This window comes from Athene cunicularia (assembly GCF_003259725.1).
Source record: "Athene cunicularia isolate RWA chromosome 5 unlocalized genomic scaffold, athCun1 chr5_part3, whole genome shotgun sequence".
Taxonomy (NCBI): Eukaryota; Metazoa; Chordata; class Aves; order Strigiformes; family Strigidae; genus Athene; species Athene cunicularia.
Window position 1 is genome coordinate 1,687,420 of NW_020799103.1, and position 24,504 is coordinate 1,711,923.

Here is a 24,504-nt window from a genome sequence, read left to right on the forward strand (position 1 = left end):
CTGAATGCTCAAAGATTTATCTAAAGCCAGTGGAGATCTTCTTTGGATCATTAAGCTCTGTGTTGTAGTCATGACTTTGAGAATTCAAGTGCCAGCCTTCTCTGCTTGATCTCCTCCAAGCAGTGCAACCTGTACCACTCTTCCCTCAGTTCCCCATTTGTAATATGGGGATGATACCATCCTTCCTCCTTAGGTGGTCACTGAGAAATCAAACTCGTGACTGATTATAAAGAATCAAGATAATGCCATGAAAAAAACCTATGAATAATTCTCTGTTCAGCACAGAGTTTGAGTAGTGCACAGGAAATAGGGACTGGGCCACACTGAATAATGAAGACAAATAAATATTGTATAGATGCTCAGAGGGCGAAGGTGCAGTTGTGTAGCTAAAGACTGCATCATGATGCAGTTCAGCAGTCAGGATGTGCAGGCAACTTCAATCCAACATTTCCTAACCTCACTGTGCCTTCCAACATAATGGTCTTTTAATACAATTTTGTGTTGTATTAACTTAGAGATTGAAAAACATACAGTGCTAACATCCTTCTGAGTTATACATTAAAGATGTGTTGAGAATGCCTTCCTGAGCCATGACCTTAAAGTAGTGCAGTGGATTTTTTTCTCTCATTGAGTGAGGTAGAGGGAGGGCACCAGGGACAGTGTTTGGGTCTAGTGAGAGTCACGGTGACTGCCTTTCTAGGAATAAGCCAGTGCTCCCCATCTAGAAATATGTGTAGGAAAACCAGAAGATGGCTGTGTAATTAGTCACGACAATGAGATCCTAAACTGTCAGCTCACTGTCCTTATTTTCTATCACCCCAACAGGACATTTCTTCAGGAAAAAGGACATTGTTCCCATATTTTATGGGGAGTGTTGAGAAACTGTTCTAAACAGTCATATATTGCCAGTGTAAAGCTGGCAAAGGTTGCTGACAATCTTTTTGACCCCATTAGTAACTTCAGGTTTATTAATACGAAAACAGATTCATATTTGTATTCTTGTCCTTTTAAGTTAAGTATCCACTCCTGAATCAGTATCCACTTTCTCTTTTATCATCCACTCTACTTCCTCCTACTCTGAAAGTCAGTCTCTCCCAGGTTCTGTTCATGTTGCATGCTTATTACTTACAATACTCTCTCTCACCCTTTATTTCACAATTTCCCCCTTTCCATCCTTTCTGTTGTCTTCTCCCTTCATTATCATTTAACCATTGATAGTTTGCTCAGCACTGTAAGCTAGTGCATCCTAGCATCAGTGTCCAGCCACAGTCCGTGTTTTGTTGGAATTTGATTGTAACATGAGTAAAAGAGGAACATGAATTTGTGTTGGGCAAATAAGTACAGGTGGGAGATCACTGTGAGGAGAATCAACAAGAGAAAACTAGGGACTGTGAGTGAAACAAATAAAGGGAAACCAGAGAAGGAAAGCAGGCAGGTGTCGTGGCATGTGGAAGCTTGAAAGCGAAGGTGATGATTTGATGCCAGAAGGGATAGTGAGCCTGTAAACAGATTTGAAGAGAAGTCAGCATGTTGCTGGAGGCAGCACAAAGGGTACTTTCTTTTTCGACATTAGATCTAGTGTGGAAAGGAGAAATGGGAAACAGGAAGACCAGAGACAAGCACTTGCCTTGAGGATGACTAAGGCAGAAAGCAGCTTAGCTCTGGTAGCCTAAAGAAGTACTGCGCTTACTCTTTCCTATTTTGTTCTGCTTGAGGCTCCGCAGCAGCATGGTTTTCCCTGTGATAAAGGTAATAAGGTTGGATTACAAAAAAGTGGGAGGGAAAGGTCTGAAATCTTGCAAGGAGACATTTGGTAATTGTGGAGTTGAGTTTGCAAAGCATCCCAGGTATGGAGTACAAAGTGAAGTGTTGCTTTGCTTTGCAGAGGTTTATTGGTTCATACAGATTGTATCTCCTGTGAAATACAGCCTGGTGCTGGGAATGGATGAGCTTCTGGCCTCGCTCCTGGTGACACATCTGGACGTCACACTTTGGGGCCTCTTCCTACCTAACAGCGAGGGAGGTATAGAAGGAAGAGACTTCTCCTTTTACACCACCTCAAGCAACCAACCTTACAGCCCTGGTCCTTGTCTCGCACCTTGAATGCAGTGACTTTTTTCTTCTGTTTATCCCAAGTAGTCACTCGGAGAGTTGAAGGAAGTCAGCCCAGAGACAGGCTTTTACAGTAACAGAGAGAAGGAGCTTCACTTGGTACGTTGTGCATTCAGCACAATAGTAAATAAGGAACAACGTACTAACGATATGGCACAGGAAACTTGTGTGACGGTGATACGAAACTGGAGATTACAGGGATATAAAATGAAAACAAAAATAAATGTTCTTAAATAAATGTAAGAGTTATTTCCTAGAACACTGACAGAGCTGGAATACCTGCCGATGAAACCTTGCCCGGGGTGCAGATTGAGCGCACAGTCCTGCCTCTGTTACGTTGGTCACTAGCACAGTAAGCCCAATCTATAGAAAGCAATCAGGTATGATTCGTGCCATCTAATCTTAATCCGAGTAAGGTCAACATAACCTGTTTCGTTAGTTTGTTCTTCAACTGTTTTTGTGACTTGAGAAAAGCCCCGAAGTTTTCTGGCCTTTGAAGTTCTGATTAGCCTATCTAAAAGCTTTAAAGTCAACACATGTTGCCTCTATTGCTTTCTTTTATTGGTTGAAGTTCTACTCATATTGATATCTAATGCTATCCCCACTGATTACTCACTACTATTCTTAAATTATTTAATGCTAAATAACACACTTAGGCCTTCTCAAAGAGTTCAAACTAAACGATAGATTCTCCCTCCGGCTTTACCCCGGACTGTCTGTCTAAAGCACTACTGGTGGCCTTGCTGCCTTGGCCCCAGTGCTCAGTGCCCTCCGCCTTCTCTTACGGCAGGCTGATGGAACTCGTGTCCCCCCATGCCACCTCCCTGTTGAATCCATTATCTCCCAGCCCCATCCCCAACAAATACCTTCATTCTGACTCTGCTGTTAGGGTCACCTGCATCTCCATTGACCCCAGCAGGGGAAGTGCTCTGGGAAGGCACAACTCTGTACGCCCTTCAGGCCCCTGCTAGCTTTGCTAGCCCTGTAGCCTGCCCCCGGGCCAGCTCATCCAGCAAGCCCTGCCAGGAGCACCTTCAGCGTTCATCCAGAGCCTGTATCCGTCCGCTGCAGCCTGGACTGCGGCCTTCTGATTTAGCTAATTATTTCTCTTGCATGTTCCGCAAATTCTGAGGCAAGGGTTCTCTTTTTGCATGACCTTTCTATGGAACCTACCGTATTATGCAGCGGGTCCGTGCCTCTGCTGGGATGTTTAGTGCTGGTGTAAGCACACCTTGCCATAACATGAATTTTGTGTCTCTGACGCTGCCAAACGCTCCATGCCAAGCCTGAGCTCTGACTTCTGCAGCGACAAGAACAGATATGGGAAGCAAATATATCTGAAAGGAGGAGGGACATTTTCTAACTAGTGACACAGGAAAGATTTAAATTAATATTGGGCTGATATAAATTAATATTGGGCTGTCAGACTTGCTACTGCTCTGATCCACTGGCTTAATTTTAAATGTTTGAAGTAGCTTGAACTATTCTTCAAACTGAGGAAAGCTTAGTCAGAGCTCAGTGCAACTCTGAAATAAAGACCCAAACTCATCTGAAGATGCATGGATGATATTAATTGATGTTTAAAATGAATGCCTCTATTTGCAGGAATCTGCAATGCAAACTAGGAGTTTTAGAAAGTAATGCATATTATAATTAGGGCAAGCTTTTAAAGATGCTTTGAAGTCCTAAACATTTTTGAAATTCAAATGTGGGATGGAAATAAAGGAATCTACACAATAAAGGGGCATTAAATTATGTCCCCCAAAATTTCACTGTTTTATAGATGTAAATATATGCCATAATTAGTGGTAAGTAACATGAGGAGGATGGTTAAGTTTATTCCTATTCTTATTCAAAACAGCTGTGGCATGAAAAATAATGCTCCTTCTCTTTGTGATACACTGGAACAAACAATTTACCCATGTAATCAGTGTTCAGAAATGGCTTGCGCCTGTGGTCTCCTCCCACCCCCTCCTGAATTTATCCCCATGTGCCTCCAGCCGTCTTTAAAAGGTGCAGAGATTTTTTTTTTTTTTTTTTTTTTTCCCCCTTTCTATTTTTACATGCAATTTATATTGCACAATCTCGAATCTCGGATTTCCCTCCACACACACACAGACACACACGCACACTCGCCAGCTTTGACTGGCAAATGATCTGCAGCTCACAAATGGGAGCCGTAATGTGAATGGGTCTATGGCCAGCATGCAAATGTATGCAAAACAAATTAGATACGGAAGAAAGCGGACATCCATTTTCTTTTCCCCATCACAAGCCCCTTGGCGCGGGGAGCTCACGCGGTGCTGGTGGAGGACCCCTTCCCAAAGCCATGCAAGGCTTGGGGCCGGGTGGTGCGTGGAGGGGCTGAGCAGCTGGGCGGCCGGAGCCGCTCGGCCTGGCCCCCGCAGCCCAACCATGTGGCAGAGCTGGACACGATCCCCGGGCTGCAGCGTAACGCGCGGCGAAACGTGCCAACGGCCCAGATGCTCCCGTCGGAAAAAATTGCTTCACAATTTGGAATCTCTGCTCTTTGATCACTCTTTGGAGAGGAGGAGGGGAGGCACGATGCGGTCATATGAGTAACACACCTCCCTGCAGTCAGCAGTTGTTAAAACCTATACGTTGTTAATAAGTGACCTTATGTGCTTAACGTTAACTACTGAATGCCAGTGTAAATTGTTCTGCCCTCCCCAAATCCCACTGTTTCCAGTAGGTGCTGTTTTCCTTCTACTCAGCAGGAAGGATTTAGACTCTTCTCAGCAATTTTTGCTGGAGTTGCTTTTTTGTTAGCCAAAGCTGTTATTATTACACAAGCGCTCTACCCTCTGCCCCCCGCCTTTAACACAGAGCCTGAGAGCTCTTCTGAAGTGAATGTGAAGATTTTTTTTTTTCAATTTATTTTTACTCTATTTTGGTTGCAGCCAGCTCTGTTTTGGTGCTTGCTCTGGCACGCTGGCAGAGGCTTCTCCAAGCAGCATATTGAACACTTGGTGCTCTTAATATGTAATATTTTCAGTGCTAGCCATTGACAAGCTCTGCTTTATTAATGTATTAATCATGCTTTTACACACCCACTATAGATAGGGTGTCAGAAGGCTGAATGCATCTCCCGCCTCCAAATGCATTCAGCTGATATAAATCTCAGCTCTTAGAAATAAATCAAAATTAAGAGTTTTACTCTTGAAAGTAAAAACAAACAAACAAAAAAAAAGTTGTTGGGGTTTTTTTCCTAAATGGTATTGATCTTGCATTTTAAAATTCAGTGAGAAAATGGACTCCTGTTTGTCACAAGTGATCATACCATAATATTTGAAATGCTGTACTATTTGAAGTCATGCTGATATATTGGAAATCACTGTTCAAAAGGTTATTTATCTGTATATGCTACAATAGTGCTCACCAGCTCTAATTCCTGGAGCCGTGGGTCAGAGCATAGTTAGATGAGAAGCTGTACGGAGGGGAAGGGCGGTTTGCAGCCCAGGAAGACTTGCAATCTGAGTCTGAAATGCACGAGAACAGCTAGAGACAGAGTACCAAGGAAATGAGACAGAGCTGGTTGCAGCCTGAGAGGCTGCAAGCCCAGCGCTCCAGAAGCTTGACTGCTGCCACGTTTTTCACAGGGATCACTGAAGAAGGAAATTGTAAGGAGAGGGTTAATTGAGGTTAATAAGATAAATTACTATATTTCAATTTTTCTATTATTATATTTATCTAGTTTTGCCTCTTTTGTAATATAGGCAGTGAACCTCACTAAGTGATGTCTGCCTCCAGACAATCAGCCGACTTGAACTAGAGCATCCCTGTTAGTTAGATGTTTAACTTGGTTAAAGAGAGACCCCAAGTAATGGCAATTCCACCACATTTGAAAATTACGCCAGCATTTCATTGCCATCAGGGTTACCAGCCTCTGCCTTGTTTCTCATTTAGCTTTTGCATAGCTTTAGCCTTCTAATGTCCTTTCTTGCAAGATTTAATCTATCAGAAGACTCTTCCCCATGTAGCAACTTGTAGGCTATGACAAAGTCGTGGAAAAACTTCCCTCGGAAAAAGTAAGTAGATGGAGTTTCATTAGTCATTCACTACAAAGGATGTTTTCCAGACCTGAAATCATTCTTGTAACTCTTTTCTGAACACTTTCCAATTTTCCAACATCCTTTCTAAAATGTAGACAAAAAACCTGGAATCAATACTGTAGTAAAGAGCCTGCTAAAACTGAATACCGGGGTAACGCATCACCTTATTGCTGCTCAAAGCTACATCTACAACTCTCATAGCCACCGCAGTGCCCACTTTCAGCAGAGACTTTTTTTTTTTTTTTTGTAGTCTCATAACCTTTGAGGAGGGAATTTAATTGTTACCTGCTTTTGTCAGTTCAATAAATACAATTTTCCTTTAAGATGTATGTGTTTAGACAAACCCCTTACTATGTAAGCCATAATAATATAAACAGCAAGTCCTTCACCATCAGTTTTTAACCAAAGTTTTGTATTTTACCAACAGTGATAGTCTTTCCTTCTTTTCTGAAGGTATTCGGCATGGACACCTGGTTCAGAATACTTCCTTGATGTGACAATCCCTTCTTTGCAATAACGCTCACGCCTCCCTAGTGTTCATGTACTTGGCCTCTAGTGAAAAAGCTTGAACCAAGACTGAGGGGAAAGATTTGTTGTAGTATGTGAGAACAGACAAAATTCTTTCACTATTAAAAGAGGCTTTAGTGGAGCCTTCATTTAAGAGTATTTACCATTGCCAACTGTTGGGATTTTTACAACGGTGTTACACTTTTCAGAGGATTTTTAAAGCTTCATCTCTCAGCAGTCTGTAATTAGTTAACCATGAAAACTGTTTACAAGGAAAATTCTGTCCTTCCTTGAAAACACCTTTCTTGCATGCTAGACTCAAAAAAATAAATTGAATAACGAATAAACCAAATAAGGATAATTCATGCCAATATTATTATCATTGTGGGACTTTTGCAACCGTGTCATGATTGCGTAAGAGTAAACCATGACGTTTGAGTGATAATTTCAAGCGTTCCTCCTTCAGACACCAGGGCCCCAGCCTGTATTTTTGTGTACACAGGACTCCTAGTGATTTCAGCAAGAGTTGGAAGAGCTGTGGGGAGTGATCAACAGGGTGCCAGATGGCCATGTGTGTTACTTTTCCAGGTTAAATGTCAGCATGTAAATACAACAATTAGATTTTTTTTTCCAGTGGGCTTCAAAATCAGAAGGCAGCAGGTAAAAAGTTATTCTGTTTCTTTAACTCTGTAAACACTTGTGCAGCTTGAAATGTAAGGTTTATGCGGTTGACTCTTTTGACAACATGAAATTGTGAGGAGCATTTTAGTTACAATTCCTTAAATATTTTGCTCATATCTGAAAGGAAAAAAAAGAAAATGTTTCAATAGTAAAATGGAAATCGTGGTAGCAGCAGGAATAACCACTTTTTAAGACATCATGGTGTTGATGATGAGTATTATTATTATTATTATTATTATTATTATTATTACAATGCAACTGTTTTATCAGAAATCCCTATTCTCAAGAAATTCCGGCGGAGTAGCTGTAGCATGGCTGATGGCTGCTACAGTTTGTCATCTCTAGATGTTTGCCATGTTTCGATTGCAAGCCAGCTGTGATGGCAAATTGCTTATTTACTATTAGCTCGGAACAATTCCTTACAGCTCACTGTGAACACACTGCTTTAGATGTACATTAAACATTAACTGCTGACCTCATGCAAAACATGTGCAAGAAACAAGGTGTAACAGCGATAGGATTTCTTTCTCTTATGCAAAATACGTGACTATGGGGCTGTTTGTGTTACTGTGTGTAAACCTCAGGAGACTTCGCCACTGATTAATTTACCAAAGCCAGCCTGAAGTAATCTTAGACCTATGTCTTCTCTGTACCACAAACTAGCTTAGTCTGTGCTATTATCAGCATATTGCCTCAGAATGTTGTACCACAAATAAGGTCTGTAGACACTAAGTAGAATTAATGAGTTGTTGCCTAGTTAAAAATTAAATAGCAGTTACAAATGACCTGAACTATAGTGAAAGCAGGATTATAAATGTTCCACACTAACTAGTGAATAAACATACCTGCAAACTGGGTTTTTAGAAAGTCTCAAGGTAGACATGAAGGTATCTGTCTAAATTTTTGTGTTATGTTTCTGTATCAGCAATAAAAACAAGCAGAGCTAGACTTGCAAGTGAAAGAGCCTTAAAAGCGCATTTCCCTGCTAAAATGCTTGTCATAGTAAGTTAAAAATTCAGGTGATTCTTAAATGTTACGCTGCAGTAGCTGATCAGCTATTTCCACATAAAAAGAAAACCCTGCCCACTCGCTCCTTGGGCACCAAAGATGTCAGCAGCACTAATGCCCGAATCAACAAATCCAGCTGTGGATATCCCTAGACTCTGCCTGTATCCATATTAGTGCTCTTTTAAGTTGAAAGCTTTTGAAAATGGATTCATGATGACAAAGAGCACAGTGGCAGAACAGCTTCAGTGCTGCTGCAGGCCTGGGGAGGCCGGATTCAGCGTGTGACCTGTGCTGTTGCTTTGTAGCCAAATTAATCATGCTGTGCACAGGACTTGGATGTGGATATAAATAATTAAAGGTAGCGCTGTTCCTCACTTGATCCTGCAAGTCTCGGTCTCTGTTGCTAGATATCAAAGGCAGCTGGATAGTTATGCAGGCTGCAGAGAAATACTGAAAGAAATCAGATCGTTCCAGTAACATTTAATCGGCGTGGTGGGCACGGCTCAGCGCACACGGCTCCCGTGCAGGCTCCGAGCTGCGTCAGGCAGCTCTGTGAAGTCAGGTACTTTGCTGAATCAGGGCCATAGGGCTTGACAGAGTCCTGCCAGAGATAGATTCCCGTGTTGTGCAGCTGTCTCCCTTTGCCCTGAGGAGTTCCTTGCTTTAAGAAAGGGAAAGGGAGAAAGCGCACTGTGCCCCCCCAGGAGAGGGATGGCTCGGTGGAATTCAAGGCCATGGGGCAGGTTCCCTCCAGAGGAGTCAGCTCTGGAGCCAGGCTCCTCACAGGTGATCATGGCCTTTGCTCCAGGGACTTCATCAGCTGTCTGCCAGACAAGAACATCGCCTGTACCTTCAAGAAATACTGGGTTGTTTTTTGTTGTTGTTTAAAGTTGGAAGAAATTGCTGTTTCTCTTAAGGTTTTTACTCCACCAATTAGGCAGGTACTTCCCTGACAGATTTTTTTCACTGTCACTGTTGTCATTAGAAAACTCCTCTCTCCCTTATTTCTGAAAAAAACAGTGAGCTAATTACAACTTATGCTACTGACATTGTCAAATGAAAAACAAAAATCTTCAATATCTATTACTCTTCTCCAACAGGCTGACTTAAACTGCAACATTCAAGATGATACCGGAGCGTTTTACGGAGTCACTAGTCAGTACGAGAGCTCAGAAAACATGACAATCACCTGTTCCACCAAAGTTTGCTCGTTTGGAAAGCAAGTAGTAGAAAAAGTAGAGGTGGGTGTTGTAATGGGATGTGTGGGATGGTTCCTTTACATTTTACTTGGGCTTTTCTCTCACTTGTCTTTACCTTGCTCTTATCTGGCTTTTCCTTTCTTCCCCTAATCCCCCCTGAAAGAGTACTTTCCCTCCCATCAGGTTTGGGTTTATTTTAAATCACTGTGTGAATGGTGACACTACAGTTACCTGTTGCTTTGGAGACCTTCGCCCACCCTGCCTGTGGCACCCTTCAGTGGGGAACCTGCAGCTGAAACCAGTGCCACCTCCGCCATCACCTGGCAGATGAGAGCTGAAGCAAAAATGCCCTTGCTCCCATTTCCAAATACTTGGCCAGCCACATAACCTCTTTGGAACCGTCCTGCAGTGACAAGCTACCCTCCATCATATAGAATTTCTAAAACATTTAAAAGCTGTGGATGGTGTGCTATGTTTTGTCTATACCCATGCTTATTTATCTTATTTTATGCACAGAAAGGCATCCTTTCCCTCGTCACCAGCAGCTTTGTAGTACAAAGTTGCATATTTTCTTAACATGCAAAGGCTCTATTTGTTTTCTACCTTTCCTTTTCTAAGCACAGAACTGTATGGCATGGTCAGGTAGCAGGCAGCCTGGTTTATTGTACGATGGTACTGCAGCTGTTTAATTTTCTTCTGTGTACTAAGCCCCACACTCACATCTGTTACCTGCAATACAGTTTTTGTACAGGAATTTTAGCCTAGAGCTGCAGGTCTTTATAGATGTCCTGGTCACTGTTCATGCCCTTATACTAAATATGCTTTCTGTGTGGGGTGACCATGAAAAGGTTTTCCATCATTTCCATTATTCCCAGCTTACAGAAAGCCAAAAAAACCCACAAGCCACTGAGTAGCTCATCTGAGCAATTGCTGGCTGGAGAGCAGGAGTCCAAGTCACAGCCCTACCCTCTTTCAGTCCCTTGTGAGCCCCTACAGACTAAACTGTTCTGCTTTTCTTCCAGCTATAGTCTTGCATCTTTCTGTAATTCATCAATTGCCTATCATGCAATACTATAGCTATGTTTATGTGTGTATATTTATGCATAAATATATAAGCTTATTTTTTTACTGTTCCCTTTGCAGACAGTTGTCTCAAAACTACTGTAAAATCATTGTACCACAGTTTTCTGCTTAATTCATTTTTATCAGACTTGGACTTACCTTTGCGTAATGCTCATCTGTTCAGTTTTTTAATTCACAGGTTAGAGAACAAGTAGGGATATTTACCTTTTAATAATTAAGGGCCCTTGAATTTTTAGTGAGGCATTGCATAGCTCTGGCAGGGAGTTAGCAAGTAGGGGAATGTGTGTCTGAGAGCCCCTTTCTCTTTCTTCTGGATACACAAATTAAAAAATAGATCTATTATTAAATTTTTTGCTATTTCTGAATATTCTACTTTTTTTTTTTTTTTTTAGACTGAATATGCAAGGTTTGAGAATGGCCGATTCGTGTACAGAATAAATCGCTCTCCAATGTGTGAATATATGATCAACTTCATACACAAGCTGAAGCATTTACCAGAGAAATACATGATGAACAGCGTGTTGGAAAATTTTACAATTTTATTGGTATGGACTCACTTTTTATTTTTCTGTTTCTAAAATACTCTCGGGCTCTGCATGGCTTGCTTAACTTGTAGTATTTAGAACCAGTTTCTGAATCCCTTAGTCACGTTGCTTACTAAACAACTCATCCCATTGGCTTGGAAGTGTGCAGTGTAGACGCTAAGGATGAAAAGGCTAAGCTGGCTGAGGATATGAACAAACAGCTTTGTTACTCTCCAGAAATTCAGCTTACTTCTCTCTTTTTTTCATACAAGTCTCTATTTGGTGTTTGTAGGGAGCCTGAGGCAGTAACTTTGAACCACCCCATTCATCTGATGTGTTCTTAGCGAGATGTCAGTTATAATACTGCAAATGTCAGTGGTGTTAATTAGTTCTTGGGCCAGAAAAGCGTGCAGTCATGGGTACACCCAACAGGTGATCTAAAGCATGAAGAACAGCCCGCGTAGTGGCCTTGAAGCCAGTTTCATCCAGTTACCCAGCTTGCTTTTGCTGTGGTTTTGTGGTGGCACCTCAGCCAAGCACTTGGAGCCATGCACTGCTGCTGCTGCCGCAGGATTCGGGCAGGACAGCAGGCTGGTGGCACGGGGAAGGGGCAGGGCCGCGTGCCCCCGCTCGGCTGCCCTTCAGTCGCAAGGGGACAAGGTGTGCTGGTTCCCCTTTGCTGGAGTGGTGTTTGTGCCGAGGGAGGCTGAGCCGAGACCACACGATGGCAGGTCGTGGTCAAGAAGGCCCGGGGTGGGATGAACCTCCGTGCCCTCCGCTGGGAGGAACGGCCCCAGCCACAGCGTGTGGGCACCCTCGCAGAGATCAGTTTAAACTGCCAACGAGAGAGCGAGCGGACGCGCCTTGCAGCCACGCCTAAAGGTTGTCTAAATTAAGCCAGTCGCTTTTTGTTCTGGCCCTGGTGTTTCCAAGTTTGTAATATATTGTCTACCTCTGCCTTCCCCTCCCACAGGTTGTAACAAACAGGGATACACAAGAAACCCTGCTTTGCATGGCTTGTGTATTTGAAGTGTCCAACAGCGAACATGGAGCACAGCATCATATCTACAGGCTTGTAAAGGACTGAGCAGTTATTTATATATACACTTCATTTCACTTCTTTATCAAAACACAGACTGTAAACCTCAACACTAAGTGGCAGTGCCTCTGGCCCAACTTTCACCCACATTTTTCTAAATCCTGTTTTAGTGAAGTCATTTTTAATGTGTTCATATATAATTGTAGCTGTGAAATTCTGGTACAGTTGTAAAAATTATTTCTAAAACTAAGTGTTCTTCAAATTTGTAAACCACAGTTCTTTGGGAAGACTGTATTTAAGAACCTAACGCCTCTGTCTGTGGAGGCCTATTTTTAATTCTGGTAGAAAAATGTATGACAGAGCATTTGCCATGGGGAAAAACTGACAGCATTTATAAGAATTTATTTTGGGTTTTTTTCCAACACGAAATACTTGTTTTACAATGCAAGTGAAATTGAAATGAATCTTTAGCTATAACTGTAAATGAGTACACAAAGTTAATAATCTTTATAGAATTATCTTTGTAACTAATTAGGGTGGAAGATATGGACGAATGTAATTCACTAAATTATTTTTTAAAATGAAAACATTTTTCTGTTTGAAACCAAATGAAAAATATAGCCTTAAGAAATGCCTGATAGAAACAGACAGGTCCTAAAATTAGGCAAATTCTGTATTTTTTTTCTCAACACTAAAACTAATCTTCTAATCCATTAAATTTTCAAACAAGTATTGCAGAGAAAGAAGACATCATCCCTTATCCCTAACATATCTAGTGTATTTTAAAAGAGTATAAAGCTGTATTGTACTAATATGAAAATTTGATTATTTAATGAAAAAGATGGCTCATTTTGCAATAAGTAGGTAAATACTGAAGATTTAGACTTGCATTATATGTAGTCTTGTGTGTGCAGTTATATTTTATATGGACAACTATGTTTTCTAATGAGTGAAAAACTTGCAACTCTGAAATTAACAGATGAACGGAAACAACTGACATTGCGACAGCATCGAGTAATTCGTTAACTGAAAGCAAAACACTAACGTGTTTGAAAGAAGAATATGTACACCTCTGAAAGGATCAACAGCTTTAATATCTATGAGACACTAGAAAATCACAACCAACATCAGGCTAAGAAGATGGGAAAGTGGAGATTTTTTTTTCCTCCATTTCCTCTTTACCATGGTGCTCTTACACCTCTCCCAGTTGTCTCTCCAGTTCCAACTGGTGAAGACCTTATTTGAAACAAACACGTACATACCACGTGGGGTCTGATGTCCTTTTGCATCCAGATGTGGTAGTATTCATCCTTCTGATATATTCAGGGAAGACTCCAGGAAGTGAAGTACAGCTGGAGATATTTTAATACTGTAAGGATTCGAACCACGGATGTGGGTGTGAGTGATTGTCTGAGGTACGCACACGTGAGAGAAGTAGTCTCATTCCTCCTGGCTACACCAGCAAGTGTTGCTCCATTTCTTTTCCTCTGCTGCACACCCAGCACTGCCCCTCAGTTGCCTGAGCAGCAGTTTCAGCAGGTGCTGGGCCAGCAGCAGGTTCTCATGCGAAACGTTTGCCTGAAAGGCTGAGGGCTGCCCGGCCAAGCACAAGCCACCTTAAAAATCGGTCATGAGATATCGGCAAAGAGCGTTCTTGGGAAGGTCTGTCGCAGTCCTGAATCAAAGAAGTTAAAGTTTAGCAGGTCCCTCCTCCCTGCCCTTTACTGATATGTGCCCATGCACAATTTAAGTCTAGAATTTACTCCCAGGCACAGTGCTGTAGTCTTCAAAAAAGCCAGTCGTCGTTTGTTTTTTTTTTTTAAATACGGTATTTCTGCGTAGTCCTTTCTGTCAGAATTGCCCATTGTTGAATTATCTAGACTAGAGCATAGCCTAGATGAGGTAGCGGGTTGCTGTATGTCTGCGTCAGACCGTGTTCACATTAACACTGGTGAAGACTCAGGTTAGAGGACAATACAAACATCACTGAGGGGAAGGGCAACTGCTTAAATTCCTTAGCGTGCCTCTAAGCTAACGCCAGTAGGTGGATGATTGCTGTGATGTCTAGCTGTTACCTGCTTGTGGATATTAGGGCTGATGATCTTTCGGTTTATATTCCATGAACTGAACAGAGAAAATATGTCCATGGTAAGGTCTCTTAACACTCGTTTTTAACACTAACAATCACATCAGGAAAAGCACTGCATTGTAACAGCCTAACGGTAGCCCTTTATTGTAAGCACTTGGTGTTACAAGTCAAAAACTACTTTTTTGTTTTATTCTAAAGTTATCTTTTATTTTAGGGTTTTTTTTTTTTTTTTTTTAAATAACAAGCAAACTCTTTGAGGCATATAAAGTATGTAAGTCGATTTGCAAAACCAGGTACAGTTTTTTTAATAGAATCTGGCACAATACATATGCCGTAACTATAGGGTATAAAAAGTCACAATGTTTATTGGTGTTCACATATGTAATAGTAGGGAAACTACTTCCATCGTCTTTTCTTTACACTTCTGTAAATGATCCATACCCTGTATATGTTAATTCTTAAAAGCCTTAATCCTTCAACTGTTCGGTGTAGGGTGTGTAGTCCAACAGGCTGCCTGTAAACTGTGAGCTCTTTTGTAAGCTGGAAGAATTTATCTTGTTACTGTTACTTTTTTGTAGGAACCTTTTAATTGAGAGCTGCCAAAGCATTACAATATGCAGTGCCTTAGCATTATATTAGAAGTACCTTTAGCCTCTTAACATAAATTTTATATATTGTTTTATTAATTGGTTCCATTTTTAAAAATACCTGTATTTTTCCCACAGAAATGCTCTTTGACTGCTTGGTCTAAACCAACCTTCTGTACAAGTCAGTCCCATTACTACGCAGTTAAATGCCTATACCAAAAGGAAAGGTTACAGATTCTTAGTTCCCCGTGAAAAGTGAATTGTATTAATAAATGCTGCCTTTTTAAATTTCATGACCAAATAATTAATTGTGACTCTTCTGCACTCTAGCATGAAAGTGCCTTTGGTTTGAAATTCCAGCTTAGAAAAGTGCTGCCATAATAATGACAATTTGTAGAGAGACCAAAAATATTTAGTTATCACCGTAATGCCTTTGGTTTATTGGAATAAGTTGAATCTACAGGCCTCCATTCACAAAAGAGCACCATTTATATCAAAGTAATTTTGCTAATGATCAACCTGCTGAAAAATAATCTACTGTTTGCCATTTCTGACAGCGTTGCAAACCAGCAACTGATTTGTCTGTGATATAAAAATGATTCACATTTATATTCTCTTCAGCCAGTCATGCATCTGCATAATGAGAGATCCATATACTGCAGAATTTCAGACAGTGGACAAATGTGACTTTATTGTTCTCCTCTAAGAATATTTTGCTATCTGTGAAGATTTTTTTTTGTTAGACAGAAGGTTTTGTTTACAAAGTTGTGCATGCTGAAAGTCAGATGCGTAAAATGACGAAAGTGGAGAACAGAGAACAGCTAGGGTAAATGCAATTGTGTGTTTTTAAGCATTGAAATGTTGAGTGTGAGCATTGTGGATGAAGGTGCTGTTAGAGAAACTCTGGCCAGCACGATTCAAAACACAGGGTTGTTTTGTTTATTTTTTCACCCAGATGATGTCTTGGAAAAAAAACATTAGCTCCTCTTAATAATGTGTCTGTAGTTGATACCTTCTGTGAACGGGGGCCATACTGTACGCTACAGCTGAAACTGGTGGGAAGAGGAGCATGATTTTAAGACAACAATGTTAGAAAGAACAAATATCAGCAAAACCAAAAGCTGTCAGAGGGATTATATAGTTGTGAATACAATTTTAACTTGATTTTTAAAGTATTTGATGAAAACTAAGATTAACTTTTTATATATAGAAATATTGTGACACTGTGTGGTAAATATTGTGATAATTCAAGTTCCCTGTCTCTAAAATATTATTTTTGTTATTCCTTCAAGGTCTAAATCTCACTTACCTCTCTAAAACAAGTAATCCTGTTGAACTCAATGAGACTGAGGTAGGGCAGAGACACTTTCGCCCCACAAATAGAGCATATATTTTCAGTTCTTAGCAAATGTTTGAGCTGTACTAGTCAGTACTTGTAATTAACTATACTTCTGTCTCATTAAAACAAGCATAATGGTACCATTTGGGGCTGTTAAAAATTACTACTAACAAATGTAGTTTTACTTACTTGAATTCCAAAATGATTTTATTTAGGTACTGCACCACTGTTTTGAAGGAATTGCAGATATAATGCCTGTTTCTCACTTTCCCTCTCTACCACAGCTACAGCTCATTAAATTTGGCGGTAGCTCCTTCCGTTAAAACCTCCACGGTATAGGCTCGTTGAAATAATGAAGGGTGTACATTGATGTTGAATGTAAGTAACTGGCCAGTTCAAGGCAGATACAACATTTGACGTACTAATCCATACCTATTTATTTTTCCACTGCAAGTCCTAGGGCGTACTTGCTTTCTGAAGCAGTTCCCCTCACAGTTTTCCTGGATCACACAATCAGTCGTACTGAGAAACCTTTTGTCTACCCTTTACCCGACCCATGCTGATAATGTACCCGGTCACACAGCAGATGTGGATAACGCGGTCCGGTTTTGTACTTTTCTCAGGATGATCTCTTTTCCCCCTCTTATCTTTCCTAATGAGATGTTTAGCCCCCTAAAAAAGACTGAGGTTGGATAAGTCAAAGTACAAGAAACACTTTGGACATCTTCATCTTTTAACTTTTCAGGTCATTCTTGCTGAGATCATGTAATTAGTTCTAGTATGTAAATTAAATCTTAAATGCACTCAGTTGACTAAAAGGAGATGGATCCCTGTTACCTCCTTACAGAATATGTGTTTTTGTTTTTGTTTTGTTTTGTTTTATGGGCCTCTGATTCAGGCTCATGACTGCAGACAAAAAATACAATATGTGCCTGAAAAAAAAAAAAAGACAAAAGAATTTTATAACATTGAAAACCTGAATAGCCTTTAATTCTTCAGTACATTTTATGTAAAACAGGTTGGGTTTTTGTTTTGTTTTGGGGTTTTTTTGCCATGTGCATTTGTTCACATTTGTAAATGACTTAATGGAATTCTCACTTTATGTTTATTTGTGTAATGTGTATAAAATGGGTTTGTGACTTAAGCATATTCATATATGGTCAGTGGTTACTTTAATATTGTACTGCTGCTGGTAACTTTTGATGTAGAACTTGCCTTTTGATGATAAAGTACCTCTAGGTTAGACAGTGAGGGAAGGCTCTTTGAAAAAAGTGAATGTTCTCCAATGTTTTCTTAACATATTTGCAGAAGCTTTCAAAAGGAGTTTCAGTCAAACCTCTTGGCAGTACAGTATTCTTGTATTTGTTATTGTCTGTGTGTAGGTACTGGTACCTTTTTTTGTTTAAAATGTTTTAAGTGTTGGCTTTAAAGTGAATTTATCTTTAGTATGATAGTAATATGAAAATTATAGGTTTTGTGTGCAGAGAATTTTTTTATAAAGTGCTTTGTAAAAAAAAAAAAATATGTATTCTAGCTTTCGCGGTACATATGTGTGATAACTTTAATATCCATGACAGTTAAGTGCAATTATTTCATCACTCTAAAAATGCTATTTTTGTGTCGGTTACTGCAGGTGTTTTCATGTCTTTGCAAAGTGACACATTTTGATGCCTTCTTGATAAAGTGGTAGAATTTTTGTAGCTTTCTAGAAACTTTGTATTCATACAGTATCGATTGAAAATAAAGAAAATGAAAGTGTTTTGTGCATTTATCTTCATCTCTTACATCAATCTCTTTAATGGTGGGTGCAGCTTCAAAAGCATTTTCCAGAGTAGCACAAGGCCAGATTTGCAGCAGTATCTGTGTCCCCGCCTAAAAGCGCAATGGACGTCCAGCAGGATTTACAAAAACCTGCAGGGAAGGTGCTCGAGGCTGGCACATCTGGAAGCCGTGTTCAACAAGTCCATCTGTGTTCTGGCATTTTATCATCAAGAAAGGTGACTACCTCTAGTTTGTGAGTCTTCCTAAAGAAACAGTGGAGGGTTTTTTGGAAACGTCATTTAAAACTATACAGTTCTAACGGGAACAGCCACCCATCTCCCTTTATTCCAGAAGCAGGAAGGACTTGTTCAAAATCTTAATAAATGGTATCAAATACATCACTAACTTGGCAACTAGAACTGACTGAGGAACACAGCAGTTATCGGAGTGTGCAGAAAGGACACTGAGCTCTGTGGGAACTAAGGTCCTAAAAACATGACATTTTTCAAGAGACCCGATTTCTTGTTTTTTCTTAAACCACTTGCCCCTCAGCTAGCAGCTGTACTTGATATGGTGAAGGGTGATGATACAGGATCAACTTGCCTGCCACATTATGAAGTAAAACCACCTAGCTAGGAAAAAAAAAAAAAGAAAAAAAAAGAAAAAGAAAAGCAGAATAAGAGGGATATCCTGGATCAACAGAAATCAATGGGAACATGACCAGGACTTGGCAGAGAAAAAAAGATGTACATCTGGCTCATCTTCTGCTTCAAAAGGGGAGCAGTGGCTTTTGAATAAACCACACGCCCCTCCCACACACCCTAATTCTCCTTTTGGGTGGCAGATGTTCCACTGCCATTTTTAAAATGCCAGCAGAGCACCCCCCATGTGCAAGATGAATGGGTTGAGAACAACGCACGGATATGGTCTGTTTTGACCCTGTTTTCTCTTCTTTGTTCCCCATTAAGTCTACGGCTTCAGCCCTTTGAAGTGGGTTAGCTGTTTTAGAAGCAACCTGCTTCTTAATTAAGGTTCTGCTTCTTAATTAATTTAGGTTTAAAACCATAAATCTTCCACCTTTGGGAAAATGTCATGCAGGATTTCAGGTTGGGAGTCCCCATGTAATGTCACAGCCCATTAGTTTATTAATGAGCTGCCTTCAGCAGAAGCAAGGGCCTCTCCCTGACTAAGCACAGTCTGCAGCCTGGGCAAGGAACAAAGACAACAGGCCAGTTACCCCGTGTCATTTTATGAAGTGTAGAATGACAGGCTCTATGTGGTTCATAGACTTTTCTGGATGATTTTTTTTTTTTTTTTAAAGCTGCAACCTATTTGACATTACAAATACAGAACACATTTAATGCTCACAAACCTAAGAGTAAAAGGAGGGTTCAGAGCTAAGCAGTGTGTTAGCAGATGTCTACAGTTCCCACACACAGCTCTAGCTGTCCATCCCAGCCCTGATCTTTTGCAGCTTTACTATTGTTGCATGGGGCCCTCTGAACAGAAACAGCTGAACAATCTGTTACACCGAACAGCAGTATCTTAGCAATGTTCATAAATAATTACCTAACCTGTAGAGCGCTATGACACTTAATTGGTTAATGGTTGTAAATTGGTATATGATTGCTACTGTTTGGTGAGAGCTAGGGCTGTGCTGGAGAAACTTGGTGAAGGTGGGAAGGGCAGGAGGGAGCGGGTAGAGAGACTGTACTAGGGGTGGGGCAAAAGGAAAACTGTAGAAACTCAGAGTTCAAGTGACTGAAAAAAAAAGTGGCAGGTTACTGCTTTTCAAAGAAAATGAAAAGCTGAGAATGGGAGAAAATAGGAAGAAAGGAAGAAAAGGATAATTTGAAGACCTTCACTGAAGAAGAAGAAAGAACTAAAACTAAGAAAAAAGGCTACAACAAAACACAAACATTCATCTTCTAAGTCAGTGAACAGAATTACACTTTTTTTCTTTTTTCCCCCTCCTGTATTGCCCCTTATTAGCCCTTTGCAGGTTTTGGACATATCCTCTCTAAGCTTAAGGGCTGCTGCAGGCCCCCATGCTTGTGTGCCTTGCTGTGGAGAATCAATAAAGCCCAAAAATCTCAGCAGCAAGGCACCCTGTAGCCTCCCTGACAGATGAAGAGCTGTCAGCTTGGTTTCAGCTGGAAAACAGAGCGAGAGAGTGTGAGCATGAACATGAGCAATAGTCACAAGAGTAGCTGAAACAATCAGCTGAGCAAAGGCACTTGAGTGCAAGTGACTGGTCTCAAGTTACCCAGCACTGGCCACCTTCCTTCCATCTATGTGTTGGTTTGGGTGTGTGCAGAGTCCATTATCGGTTCAGACTGATGAAACTCAAAAATGTTGCTTTCCATGGCACTCATTCTATCCTAGAGGTGAGAGCATAAACAGGTAACCTTGATGATACTAAATTGGCACAGAAAGCCAAAAAAACCCCAACATTGTCATGTCTGTTTCCAAACATCTTTATCGACTCTTAGAGATGTCCACACACAGGGAGCAGTTTTTGATCCAGCCTTCTGCTAAGGCTGGTGGTTGGAGCCATCAGAGCGAGGTACAGGAGCCGTGATTAATATGTATATGGCTCTTTTCATTCCTCTTACACAGTTCAAAGAGGGGATTAGTTCACCACTCCTGCTTACCTTGCAATGCACCTTAACGCTTTGCTTTCTGGACCTCCAGTAAAAGCAGACTACGGCAGCAGCTTTCAGCCTTACTCTCGGTTTGAACACGGCACTGAGCTGTATGTGCAGCTAACTTTGCCGGTGGATTAACAAACTACAAACTCATCTTTTTTTCCTGCTTAAAGCATGTAAGTTTAGTACACATATTTAAAGCCCCCTCTAATTTGTTGTTGTTGTTGTCAGAGTCAAAAGAATAGGGTTGTTTTTTTTTCCAGACTTCAAAAAATTCCTTTCTGCTAAGATCATAAATTCTCTACAGAGTTATCAGAGACTTTTTTTTTTTCCAAGATACTTGTCTTTTCTTATCCTTTTACCTGTGATGTTGAACTTCCTAGTGAGCATTATCCTTGGCAAAACGTACAAGAACAGATTAAGGTTATAACCATTCTCCTCAGTACGCTATAAGAACACTGGTTTTGATGCAGCTCTATGTTAATTGAAGGGAATAGAGAGAGGAATATTTGTGTCTTCATGATATTCTGCCCTTCCATTACTTTTGAACTGAACCCACATACAACAAACTCAAGCAATGATGTATTAGATTCAACCAGTTGCACATATATTACACCACTGCACAGCACAGAGAATTTTATGGCTTCATTGTAAAATATATGTATTGGTTTTACTATGACTATATTGTATTTTTAATAGGGTTTAATCTAAGCTTTATCTTCAGAACACCATGATGGGTGGAAACTCACAGTTCATCTCCAGAGTTTACAGCAATAATGGAGAGACAACACTAGTCTCAGCAGGGTTCGTGCTCCCCTATCTCCTCCAATGATCTCCTGGTTTGAGGGAGGTGGTGGTGAGTAATGTTTGGGAGGTGCCCCAAGCCTCTCCAGCGATAGGCTCTGGATAAGCACGAAGGAGCGGGTAGATGTGGTGCAGTAACAAGCAAACTCCAAACCTTTTGGCTTTCCTGCCCACTTTCACCCATCTCCCAGCCAACAAAAGGACACAATGTCACCTGGGCAGTGACCCAACACATGAACGGAGGGGTCTTGAGCTCTGAGACCCCCCTATTTTTTCAGAATTTTTCTCCAATTGCTTCCTTCTCTGAAATGCTATTACTTGAGACTAGCATCACCAGGCTCACAATTCCTCTTGACTCTGGGTGAGGCACCACAGGGTATGCAGAGCACTCAGACAAAACTATGGCATCAGCTTAGCATTTTTTTCCATGAAAACAAAACAACTTTCCATTAAGAACATCGGTGCTGGAAGTGGTACAAAGGTAACAGCCACTCTGAGAGAGCAAGTCTGAGGGCTCAAGAGCCACTGAAAGGAGGCAAACAGGGCAGGCACGGGCAGTCAGGCAGGCTCTCTCCACGTGCCCTGCTCTAGGCTTGTGTGGTTTCTCAGCTCGGGAGGAGGTGGAAAGAGACCTGTCTACCCTTGGTTATAGCACCAAGGGAATAGGTACACACACAGTGGAGAAAGTTAGCTTGAAAGTACCTGAATACTAATGGAAAGGAAGCATCAGCCACAGGGATTAGCCATGATTTGACGATGAAGCTGATGAATCAGGAGACAGGATAAAGGCTGTTTCAGAGAACTACGGAGAAGACGGCTTTTCCACTACCTCTGGTCAGACACATAAAAGAGCAGAAACAAAAGTCAGTATTAATTAACTGGAGGCAGCTGAAAAGTACCAAAGAAAGAGGAAAGGAACCCAGAAGACCAGACTGAGGAAAGCACACAGGGTGCTCACTAATATGAATTAATATGAATAAGGCAAATAACCTGGTAGGGGACCAGTGAGTGGTGGAAGGGGAGAGCATCTCCCCTTTCCTGAACATCTCCCTGTCCCGGAAATACTGAAAGAACAGGCAGGGCTCTGAGCATTCACGTGGCTGGATGGTTGCGAGTGACCACTGCCAACGTCAGAAGTTACGGCACAAATCAGGCTTTCTCGGGTGTGCCCGTGAGATGCATGGGAAAGCTGTGGACGCAGCAGTAGACAGATTTACAGATAAGAAAGACCTGGGAGGGGGTGGAGAGTTCAAGATCAGGGCTGACCACAACTTCCCTGCAATGGCGGCAGATGAGAGGTTGAAGGGAGCAAGGAGATAAAAGCCCTGGAGATAGAGCTGCACAGTATGGACCTGTGAAGTGGTCTGTCAGCTCCAGTAACCAGCTCTTCCTTGTTAGAAGACTGTGTGGTGGTAGGAGGCAGCGTGGTGTGCTTGTGTCTGCAAAACAGGGGAACAGGGAAGTGGTGAGACTCACAGCTCGCCAAACACACACTCATGGCTGAAAAAACAGCACGTCATCTGGAGCTCATTTTCGATTGCCTGTTGACAAGACAGACAAGTATTTATGCGTAAGAGATGGTCACGATTACAAAGGAGATCTAGGGACACTGATACCTGCACAATATAGTTTAGAAATTGGTGCAGTGTGGATGGTCTGTTACCCTCACAGTCCCCAACAACAGGCATGTAATCATGTAATGGGAGGGTGTCCATTTTCTTTAATAAACAGAAAAGGAGGAATTCTGTATAATACTTAAGCTTTCTGTTTGAAGGTTAATCACAAAGATGCTGTTCAGCTATTAAAAATGTACCTGACGAGAAGCTGGGACTCTGGGTTCAGAGTATGTGCTGCTCAGCTCTGCTGGAAACTACGAAACAGCTTCAGTGCTGCAAGTGTGCACAGCCCCACATCATATAGGAAATGCCAGGCAGAGAGGCCAACGTAAGAGGCAAAAAAGTAGAAACTTCTCTGTCAGCCAGTGAGCAAAAAAGCTTGAAAGACTGACCAAGATACAACCCAAGGTACAACCCAAAATATATTTAAAAGAAACATTTATTCTTACTCCCTTTCCTTCCAAGATTGTATCAAGCCCTGCAATAACTGGATTTAAGTCTCCATATGGTAACAAAGTTGGGTTTTGTGCTTATACAAAGGGTCACTTTGTGATCTGAACGTCTGACAAAGTCCCTCAGCCAGGAGCCCGCGAGGTTCGCATATGTTCCAAATTTTCTCCTCAGACCCTCCACCAAAGTGGCCTAAATCCTTTGGGACACCCAAGAGAAGGATATGGCCCTAAGACAGCAGCTAGGATTTGAAGGATTCTGGTGCTTGCTGCTGCAACACACTCTGATGTAGAGCATGGGGTGGCAGTGAGTCTCATCGGGCTCTGCTGTAGTCATTTCATGACTGCAGCATGCCTCAATCTGTCTACCTGCAAGTACTAGGTATAACCAGGTTAGATAAGACCATTACCATAGTACGTAACCTTTGGACTTTGGCTTGAGGCTTCTACTTTCCCTTCTGGAGAGAGCACATCATATTTCACTGTCTGTTTTATTTCTTTCCCCTTTATTACAGTTGTGCTCAGTACCCTAAACAGATTGATTTTCCCTGAGGCACAAACAAGCAGACAGAATCTAGAGGATGTTTAAATAAAGGGAATCATTGTAAATGGTCTTTGAATTAATAAATATATATAAAGATAAATAAGAAACATAGAGATACATAGGACATATAGGTAGCACAAACAAATCATGACCCATCTGTCCAGTGTGCTCTGTTTATGTGTGCTCAGTGCTAGGATATCCCGGAAAGCAATAGGCCTCTGCTCTCCATCTTTCTGGACACACTTGTGATCCCAGCTGGGACACAGGAAATTTTCCACAATCTCAAGTGAAGGATGGATCCCTAGATAATATATTGCACCTAATGGGAAGAGTTTACCCTAAAAGAAAACCTAAAAGGCTCACTCTCCCTTCTCAGCTAACTGAATTTAAGCTGACAGAATATGCACTTCCACTGTAGCCCCTACTAATTAGCACAAGAGA

General features: G+C 41.3%; 1 protein-coding gene and 1 long non-coding RNA gene across 5 annotated transcripts in view; both read left to right on the plus strand.

Moving 5' to 3' along the window:
- The window catches only part of TEAD1 (TEA domain transcription factor 1), a 157,630-nt gene extending 139,622 nt beyond the window's left edge, over positions 1 to 18,008 (plus strand). For 3 of the 4 annotated variants that reach the window (XM_026850868.1, XM_026850867.1, XM_026850870.1), the window contains 3 exons: positions 9,482 to 9,622; positions 11,056 to 11,208; positions 12,161 to 12,851. In XM_026850868.1, the coding sequence (XP_026706669.1) occupies positions 9,482 to 9,622; positions 11,056 to 11,208; positions 12,161 to 12,274 (408 nt within the window). In that variant the 3' untranslated portion in view covers positions 12,275 to 12,851. Of the gene's footprint in view, positions 1 to 9,481; positions 9,623 to 11,055; positions 11,209 to 12,160 lie in introns of all 4 variants that reach the window. The other variant, XM_026850871.1, reaches the window with a different exon arrangement.
- The window catches only part of LOC113481332, a 658,441-nt gene that overhangs the window by 406,459 nt on the left and 227,478 nt on the right, over positions 1 to 24,504 (plus strand). The window lies entirely within an intron of this gene.